The 10350-nt window shown below is 38.8% G+C and overlaps 1 protein-coding gene across 1 annotated transcript; it reads left to right on the top strand.

Annotated features, from left to right (window-relative positions):
- Positions 1–3085: 3085 nt before the first annotated feature.
- LOC131587425 (arylacetamide deacetylase-like 4) lies at positions 3086–9432 on the top strand. The gene is made up of 4 exons (XM_058855302.1): positions 3086–3241; positions 5649–5865; positions 7496–7559; positions 8655–9432. Exons 1-4 carry the CDS (start codon positions 3086–3088, stop codon positions 9430–9432), a joined length of 1215 nt encoding a protein of 404 aa, XP_058711285.1.
- The last annotated feature ends 918 nt before the right edge of the window (positions 9433–10350 follow it).

Below are 10350 nucleotides of genomic sequence, written 5' to 3'. Positions count from 1 at the left end.
ATTTTACCCACAGTTCAGTGCAGCATTATACTCCTTGTCAGTTCAGCTACCCAATGCTTGTTTTCTTTCCTTTATCTGGAATTATTTCTCATTTATGGGTCAATGTCTAAACTTGACACTGATCTACTCCTGAGATTTTTCCATGGTCCTTTATCCATTGGTCTATTACAAATAATAACAAATCTAGCTTTATAATATGTCAACAGCATTATTAATTCTCTTGAACACATATTTTTAATCATGTGCTATAACCACTGAGTGCAGATGGGTAAGCAGAGAACAGCAAGTGCTGAAATAATGTATTCTTTGTTTAATCATGACTCCCAGATTTTCTAAACTTTAAGAAATCATACAATCTAACTGTCTCCATGGAACTTCCTGTACTTTATTTTAATTAATTTAATTAATTACAGATTTGCTATGCGCCTTGCATTGCTAAGATAGAATGTTTGAAGACACAGTTGCCAAAGCATGGCATTTTCAAGTACAAAACATAATGACAGTCAATGCCTACACCTACAGAATTATGGACACCAAAGTCATTCCTCAAGGAATTATGCAGGCAGAGAGTGAGGACTGACAAGCCCAGCTCCTGTTCAAGTTCAGGTTTCCAGCACCAGATGGCTCTCACGCTCTGCAGAACCCAGAAGGAGCTTCTTGGGTCATGAAACACTTTCTCTGGAACGCTTCCCAGTATCCCAGTACAGGTTTCCACTTACAGTGAGTTCTGTTGCCATCTAATCAGCACCATGATCCAGAGGCAGGGAATGTTTAACATCTGTTACATTTGGCTCAGTCTTTCCCCTTTGGATGTGCACCCATATCACAAAAAAAAGAACAAGGAATGACAAGATTTCAGGCCTGGACATTAAGATTTTCACCAGAAATTAGTAAGAAAAGGAGTCCCTGGTGTAGGAGAAAATAGGGGTTTGGCCTGGTCTATCCCCTGCTCTATCTCACAGGAGCACAGACAAGGTCAAAAAATTATCAAAAGCTGGAGAGAGCATTTATTTGAAAGATTATTTAGGGAATGGTTTTCTCCATTCTGGGCCTCACAATTGTGAATTGCTGAGACTAAGTTTACAAAGCATTAAGTACTGCTCCGTACCTGCAATGCCCAAAGGGAAAAAAAACATTATTATTTCAGAAACCAACTAGTTTGTTTCTTTGACAGCTTCCAGCACATCCAGTCTTTGTGTGGAGCTCTGGGGGAGCTGTGATGTCCAGACCTTGCCAATGTTTCCAAATGAGTCCAAGACCTACCAGCTCTTGGTGAATTGGCAGCAAAAAGATTAAGACCATAGATAAACAATAGGTGGTAAGAAGTGCAGTACAAAGGATCTGTCACAGGTGTCAAGAGCATTCTTAGGTCCCCAGAGGGGCCAAATCTGGTAGGCGTACTTAGAACACACCTCACTCACTGGAAAAACAGAGTTTGGCATATGCTAATTAATTACTTTCACTATTAAACATTGTAGGAGGGAGCTGCAATCGTGTTTTGTGCAACAGAATTTCCCAGTGCTCATCTGAGCTGTAAGAAAGCTGAACCCTCTGTGCACCTTTGTCCTGATGCATTTGAATTCACCACTGCCATTTCCCAAGAGTGTCCCAGTCCCCAGGCAATGTGCCTTTCACCGAAATCCCTTATCAAGATGGGCATCAAATGCCATTATCCAGAAGGATAAACAGAAAGGAATCTGATTTTACACTTAACATATGAGTAACCTTCTTACAAGGGAGAGGCACGAGAACATTGGGAAACGAAAATCCACAGAGAGTTGTTGGATAAAATGAAGAAACAGTTTGGGCAGAGAGAGCAGAACATGGAATCAGCTGCTTCTCAGAAAGTGTAACACCAGACTCAAAAATGAAGCTCCATCCTGCTTATTCTAAACAGTTTCTGAAGTCCAGCATCAAGCCTGAGCCATTTCCTATGCGGGTCATGGACTATGCATGCTAAAGCCCCGGGGTTCTCTGTCTTTAGTTTCATTTTATTATACAATTCAATGTCAGCTCATCCCTTATATTATTTTATAATTATTAAAGAAAAAAATGTACACACTTATTTTACCCACACTGTGATTTTTCAGAATGAGAATCTGCTGCCTTCACAGTCTGAGCAGACTGCTAAAAACACACTGTTCCCAAAGGTGACATCACATGAGCTGTGCTTTACAGATTTTGTTTTTGCTTCAGGTTAAATCTCATCACTAATTATTTGTGTATGGAAAAATATATTAGCTCCAGAGGAAGATCCTAAGAGCTCACTACAGAAGAGTGGGCTGCTGATGTCTAGTCAGTGCTACTAGCCCTGAAACCATGAAGTCTATTCTTCATGGCTGGAATTGTATTTCTACCTGGAATGACATCTGTACATAATATCTTCCTGGATGACAGAGACTGCAGCACTGCCAGGCTCAACCAAGAGGCAGATAAAAAAACATACAAAAACCAAGGAAACACAGTAGCTGGTGCAGCAGAAGAGCTTTTGAGGAGGATGAGGCAGGAACAGCTCTCAGACCAGGCTGCAGCTGCCTCTGGCTCCACTGGACTCAAAGGTGCAATGGCAGCAGCATCCAAAATCTTCCATCACAAGTGATGAAACATGTTTGTGACACTGAGCCTTGATTTCCATGGAAGTCTGAAAAAGTAAGGTATGGAGGCACAACAAAGCAAGAATCTAAGCAGCTTGGAAGATGATTTCCAAGAAATACTCTGCAGGAACCCATAAATAATAAAGACTTGCCTGTAATCAAAAAACAGAGACAGAACAAACTTTTGTCTTCTTGTAAACTGACGTGACAATGGTCCATGAAATCATGGTTCTGCTGTGATGGGCACAGCCTTGTTCCTGCAAATGTGAAAACCACTTGTGCAAGACTCTTCCACAATTAATTGTTACTGTCTAATTGTATGTTTGGGTTATGACATGTTTTCATCTTCCTATCGGCATTTTCAAAAGCTGGATTATGAGCTATGACGAGAACAGCTAATCCTGTGCCTTTACCTTCAGAAATCCAAAAGTCTGAAAAAGGGGGAGGAGGCAACAGCTGGTTCTTTCTTGGGTTCCTACCAACACAGCAAGATGGAACTTCTCCTGGCCATTTTTCTCGCCGTTTTGACTGGTATTGTGGCAATTGCTTTCTATTATGAGCACCCCAAAGGAGAAATTCCTCGTGAAATGAGTGAGCGCCAAAAGCTTTATGCTCTTCATTACTGCATGAACTTTGGGCTTGGTCTGGTAAGTAAAAATTAAAGCTTGAGGTTTATAATTCTATTTCTGTTAGAGTGATAATGGTTTGGTGATGTTTTTTTAGAATCAATGTTTAAATAAATTGCAAATATACAAGTGGACTGATTAGGTGATGCAAGCAGATTCCTTCAGCTGTGCTGGGCATAACAGACTCCCCTGTTTGCTATACAGCAGCAAAGGCAGTATTTTTGAAAGATAAAATTGGGCAGAATGCAATTCCCAGTTTTTTTCTGACAGCCTGTGTTTTAGCTTTGCTTGCCTGCTGCCTCAAGGCAGTGCTGGAAGGCTTAGAAGGTCACTTGCCTTGTGTATGTGGAATTTCTGCTCTGTGTAACACCGTGCTTGCTTACAGAGTGAGCAGCTAAATGATGTCTGTGATCTCAGCTCTCTCCTACAACCCTGTCACTCTCCTCCTGAGCCATCTGAAGAGAGCTGCCACATTCATCATCATTTGCCTTTCAATATGCCTAAACAACTTTCTCTTTTGAAGACAGCACACGTAATATCTAAAGTGACTTTCTGTGTCATTGTTTTTGGCACATTTTTGATCCTTCCTCGCTTTTCATCCTTGTTTCTTTTCAAAACTAAAACATGACATGCACTTGTCTTTGTGTTTCATCAATCATCCTGTCCTGGATTAACTGTTGCCCCAGTCATTTAAAAAACCCTTCTGTGATACCTAAACTAAGCTTCTTTTAGTTGTTTAAATTGTGAATAAAACCTTTCCGTCTCTTTGGCTTGTGCATTACATTCCACTTCAATTCTACGTTCTAACGTTGTTAATTCTTCCTTTCTTTCCCTGCCCCATTGTTTGCTAAGCTTTATTTGAAGTAGTGAGCTCCCAAGAAGGTGACTCACAATGTCTCTGGTACCACACCCAGACCTCAACACTGCTTTTACAGCAAACCAATAAAACAGGATAGGAATTGAAGTCAAAATTAATTTTCTTACAAATATTATACAGTGTATAAACATCCACATTTTCTAAACACTGTGTGATTACTCTTTATCCATTAAAGTTTTATTTTTGTGTAATTCATTTTTTAAAAGTGAAACTGCAGAATTTAGAAGTTTACCGCTAATTAAACTTCTGATCTTATAATTTTGTATCCTTTCTGCTGGCCAGTGAGAGGCCAAGCATAAGGACTGTCACACACTGCCTGAAAGGAGCACAGTGAAAAGGACATTAAAGGAGGGCTAAACCAACCTTTAAATGCAAGTAAAGTTCAAGTCATGTAGCAACTCCTGCTATGGCTGTTGGGCAAATTACTTGTGCCAAGTTCTTCCAAGGACTGACAATCCATGAAGTCAAAACTGCATGGAAAATTAAAGTTTACAAGTATATCCAATGTTCAGCTGGAACAAAAGGCAACACCAAACACTGTGGTTGGTGAGGTCTCCTAGGACTCATTTTAGCATTTTCAAGACAAAGATGATCTCCATACAAATATAGCTAATTGCAGGTTTAACCTTTACTGTTACAAAACTATTAGTATGAGGAAAGAAAGTACCAGAGGGAAATTGAAGAATAAATAAGTTATTTTCCCACAGACATGGACCAGGAGTTCTATAGAAGGAATCTGTATGAGACTCTAGGTTTGCCACAAGACAATTCTTCCAGTGTATGGGATCAGCTCGTCAGATGGCCTAAAATAGGATACCTACAGCAAATTTAACAGGATCATGAGCCACATGAGGTCTGTGAAATATGAGGTGAAAACCATAACAGCAGGTTTTTAAGATCTATGCAGGGCAAACGTTTATATGTATAATTCTCATTGAAATGCATATTCATGAATAATGGCAGCACAACAAATTTAATTACTCATTAGAGAAGTCTGCTGTGGAAATAGTGCAAAATTGAATCCAATATAGCAGAAATACAGTGATACTGCCTCATATTTTTCATCTTGAGCAGGAATAGACTAGAGCAGGCTACAAGTGAAACAGCTTAAAGCCATGCAGATGCAATGGAGTAGATGAGCCCAGAGTGACATAAGAACCTTAGCCCGAGTGTTTAAGTAAGAATCAGTGAGCTGTGAGAAGATCAAGCCAGGGTTCAAAGCTATTCTTGGTCAGGAGGACAGCTGTGGTAGAGGCTATGGATTTTTTTTCCTGTAAGTTTAAAAGCAGTGGGAGTTTGGGAAACAAAAGTATTGGCTATGTTTCTTCATCCAAAACTAAAGTTTAAAATACTGTAACTGGTCTCTCCTTATTTTGTTCAGGCACATGGCTACTGAAACACCTGACAAGGTGAAGTATTTGACACCTTTTATCTACTATTAATAGTTTGATTGTTTTCCTACCAAATTGACCATGGACTTTAAAATTTTTCATTATCAATCTCCAGATTAAATAGAAATTTACAGTAATTTGTGGTTTCTTTTATCACCAGGCAACATTTTTGGATAAAGTAGGTATCATCTCAGAGGTCCGTCTCCTCAGGGTTATAATGGAGACAATACCACCATCAAAGGATACACGTCTTCTTATCAAGGACTTAAGGTTTGAAAGGGTTAAAGTGAGAATTTACCAGCTAAAAACATCAAACAATAGCCAAAGAAGGGGAATCCTTTATTTTCATGGAGGAGTTGGCCGGCTTGGAAGTATCCGTAAGTAATATAAATAAAATGAGCTGTAAGTCCATGCAGCATCCTGATGGGTCAGGGAAGGGAGCACAGTGGGACATCTGGTCCCACCTCTCTCCACCAGCAGAGCCATCCCACAGCACAGGGCACAGGATTGTGTCCAGACAGCTCTGGAATATCCCCAGTGAGGGAAGACTCCAGAATCTCACACTGCAGAGTTGTGATGAGTCTGAGACACAGAGTGTGAGCCCTTGTCTCTGATCCCTGGCTCTGAGATCCAGGAGAACACTCAATTTCATACAACATGAAATTTATGGGCATGTTTTCATGGTGATACATGAAAACAACTGTTAAAGTTAGATAGAAAAGCTAAAAGTGTGAGTGTGGAGATTAGAGAGTTTTCTTAAGTCACTGAGTGAAAAAGTTAAAGTTTAGAGTTTAAAATAGTTTAGAAAATAGAAAATAGAAGACAAGATGGAGAATTTAAGGTGTTGTCTCTTTTCCTTCTTATTTCTTCTTCATGTTCCTCTTCTAGAGGTTTTTGGGTAGTAGTAGGTGATTGGATAGAAAATGCCACAGTGCAGCACACAGGTGTTGGGTCATTGGGTCATTAAGAAAAATAATTTACGTGTCTATTGTTAATTGGATAAGAATAAGTATAAAGATAAAAGAAGTGCACAGTTCAGGGCCATTCTGTGCCATCAGAGCAAAAAAGTGCCAGGTTGCAGTGAATTAAACTTGTGCAGAAAGTTTGGAGAGACCTGCCAAGTTTTGTGATAACATCCTAATAAACACGAGAAACAAGATCCTAACGAGCTTTGGAGTTTTGTTGTCACCTGGAGAACTGAGATAAGCGGGACTCCCTGTGAGGGAGTATCCCCAAGGAGCTCGGCTCAGAGGAGACTGAGAAATCCAGGTTCAAGAAGTGCAGCAGAATCAAAACAGAGAAAAAGATTCATTTCTAATCTGATATGGTGTATCTCAAATTACAAGAGTTAGTAGGTTTAACATTATAAATAATAAAAAAAAATAATTTCAGAACAGCAAAATCAATTTACTTACATGCAATAGGCATCATGTTAAATTGTATTTATATAGATTGTGTATCTAGAATAGTCTCTGATCATTTTTAATACCTGTTTTCTTCCCTCCTCTTTATGCTTATGAGAAAAGTTGAAAATTTCATTAGACTTTTATTTCTTATTTAAAACACCCATTTTTTGTTCACAAGTGTGTGCAAGCTTGTATGTATATATGTATCATGCTGTGTGTCTATATTGGAAAAACAAGGACAAAACACAATTTGGAATTTGAACAGGAAAGAGATGAGATGGTGCCTGATTCACAAGAGAAATTCTTGTACTGGATTTAGCAGGTTATTTTGGTTTTTTTAAACAACTTTCCCCCTTCAAAATCACTTTGAAAGTGGCAGCAGTGGTGCTGTAACTTTTCAAAGAGGGGACTAAAACAATGCATTGGTTTAAATTCTGGGTTTCCCACCAGCTGTAAGGAAATGGTGAGCAATGCCCAGAGCAGACCCACATGTAAAACATGTTGTGTAGCATTAGCCACTCAAGAGAGAGAAGAATTCCAGAATATTTTCATTTTATTTTTAAAGCAAGTTTTAATTCCAGTGAACTATTCTGTTTTATAGGGGCCTATGAAAGGACGTGCCGTTACTTCTGCAGGAAGAGCGATTCCGTGGTGGTGTGTGTTGGGTAAGTGGACAGACACTCTGATCCTCCGTTTGCAAGCCTTTACTGCAGTCAGGCTCCTTGTAAAGTACATTCAGAACCTATAATTAATGATGCCATGCCTTTCACCAGCACTAATTCCTCTCAGGAGGAATTAGTCAACTAATCCCCAACTGTTAATTTCCAAATGAAATCCATTGCAGTAATTTTTTAATTTGTAGCTCCTACTAAGTCATGAGGATGTTTTTGTTTTCTAGAGCCATATTCAAACCACCTTATGCTGAAAGCCTGAAGTGTAACTGTTTCTCTTGAAAGCACAGTTGCCCAGAACACCAAATACTCATTTTAGAAGTTCTGAAAAATACAAGAAGCTGATGAATTTAAAAAAAGAAGTTACAAACCAAGTTCGAGATACCCACCTCAAAAGAAATCTATACACTTGACTCTATTGTCTTAAATTCTTTAGTAAGTTTTACTTGCAGGCATGATGCATTTTCATGAAGAAATGGAAGCTCGAAATCCACACTTGTAGTCAACCTGAGATGACCATAAAAAATATTTCTCAGATGACCTGTAATGTACTTTTAAAAGAAACAATGTCTAAAAGTTCAGACAAAGAGTTGATTACTATTGCACTAATTGCTGTTTATATCCTAAAATACTTGAAGAACCAACAACTCATTGATTCTGTTTAAAGAATGAAGTTTCCAGAACACTGAAAACCCTTCAGATTTTCATTATCAGTTTTCTATGCTCATATTTTCTATACTTATATTCTCCAACAATTTGTTGTTAAATATTCATTTTCTAATTGGAATCAATGATTACTGATTGACACACCTGCCTTGCCAGCTAATTCCAAAACAACTCTCATGTGCTTTCAGTCACTTACAACATATGTAAAGAAGTATTTTGCAAAGGTAGAACAGTGTAGTGACTCTCCCAAACATGAACAGTAGCAAATAATACATAAGAAGCACTAATTTGGATAAATCCTATTGCTGCAATTATAATAGCAGAGTATTTTCCTGTCTTTTGAGAGAAATAAATGAATGACAAGATTCCATCAGGCCCACCCAGTAGAAATGACTGTGCTAAAACACTTTCACTCCTCTTTAGGTATCGTTTAGCTCCTGAGCACCCATTTCCAGCCCAGTTTGAGGACTGTCTCACTGCTGCCATCCACTTTCTGAGGACTGCACAAGACCACGGAGTCGACCCTTCCCGTGTTGTCGTCTGTGGAGACAGCAGTGGAGGGACACTCAGTGCTGCTGTTGCCCAAGCACTGGTGAACAGAAGAGATCTCCCAAAGCTGAGAGCACAAATCCTGATATATCCTTTTCTGCAGTGTGTGGACTTAAATTTGCCTTCTTATCAGCAGAATGAGAGAGTCCCCATTTTGCTAAAGGAACGAACCCTTGTTCTTGGCCTGAAATATGTTAATTTGGACTTGGGCATCATCAAAGAAATATTTAAAGGCTGCCATGTTTCAGAAGATCGGAGACTGAAATATCAGAAATGGGTGAGTCCTGACTATATCCCTCATGAGTTTAAAACAAGAGGTTACAAACCAAGTCCGACATATCAACCCTCAAAAGAACTCTGTGAACTGGCTGAGTCTGTGTTTGACCCTGTTTTTTCACCACTGTTGGCTGAAGACAGTGTTATTGCTCAGCTTCCTGAGACTTTCATTTTGACCTGTGAATTTGATGTGCTAAGAGATGATGGACTGCTGTACAAGAAACGATTAGAGGACCATGGTATAAAAGTGACCTGGTGCCATCTGCAAGAGGGATTCCATGGAATAGTGTTCTTAGCGCTTTTTGGTAGGGTGGTAGGATTCAGCTCTGGAATGAAAGGCCTGGAAAATATAGTAAATTTTCTAAGACTGATATAAAATTCCATTTCTTGCTTTCTTTTCTTGATTCCTATCTCTTTTTGCTTACGAACTTATTCTAAAAAATCCTCAATTTTCCTTACTTTAAACCATAACCCTAAATTTCTGCATTACATCTGTCTTCTTTTTACCCCCAAAGTTGATTGCATGATGGCCTTTGCTTAATTTTCTCTCAGGAGAGGCAAAATTGGGTGAATTTACATTTCTTTCCCTAGCAGTTCTTCAGCTTTTTGTTGTAGCAATTTCAGATCTCATCCTTAGCACGGGGTTTACAATGTGGTCTGGTTCAGTAAAGTTCTGGTACTGTTAGAACACAAACCAAGTTTGAAAACAACGTGGGACAGGTAACATGGTGTGAATCCACTGGATCAGTGTAGAAAGAGTATGGTCAAAGACTTAGGAAAGCCTGAATCTGCTGGGAGTTGAATTTGAGACAAGCTTAAAGAGAACTGAATGTAGCAGGAAAAATGTGAAGATGGACAGAAATGAAAGAAGGGGAAGAGAAGGAGAGGAAGAGAAGGAAAGGGCAGGCCTGGAACTACAGATGTTATAACAAGTATTGGTTAAGGAAAATAACATCTATTATAAAAATCATGCATCTACATTTGATATAGATAATAGATACATGGGAATATAAAGTGAAATCAGTTCCTTTACAAAGTGTAGGCCTGCACTGCCTGATGCAGGGAGGACTCTCCCTTTGAGGGACAGTATCAAGTGCCATTGGAGAGAAAGAATAATGATTGAGAAAATTAAAAAACAAAAATAAAAATTTCAAAGTTCAGGTCAGTCTTAAACTGTTTACAACAAGAGATGAATGATCAAGGAAACCAATACAAAATAAAATGGCATAACAATAGTGTAAAGCTATTTTCTCAATAAAATAGCTTTAATAAACTTAAGTATTGCCAGATATGT

This window comes from Poecile atricapillus, chromosome 22 (genome assembly GCF_030490865.1).
Source record: "Poecile atricapillus isolate bPoeAtr1 chromosome 22, bPoeAtr1.hap1, whole genome shotgun sequence".
Taxonomy (NCBI): Eukaryota; Metazoa; Chordata; class Aves; order Passeriformes; family Paridae; genus Poecile; species Poecile atricapillus.
This window is presented reverse-complemented; position numbering and strand designations above follow the sequence as displayed.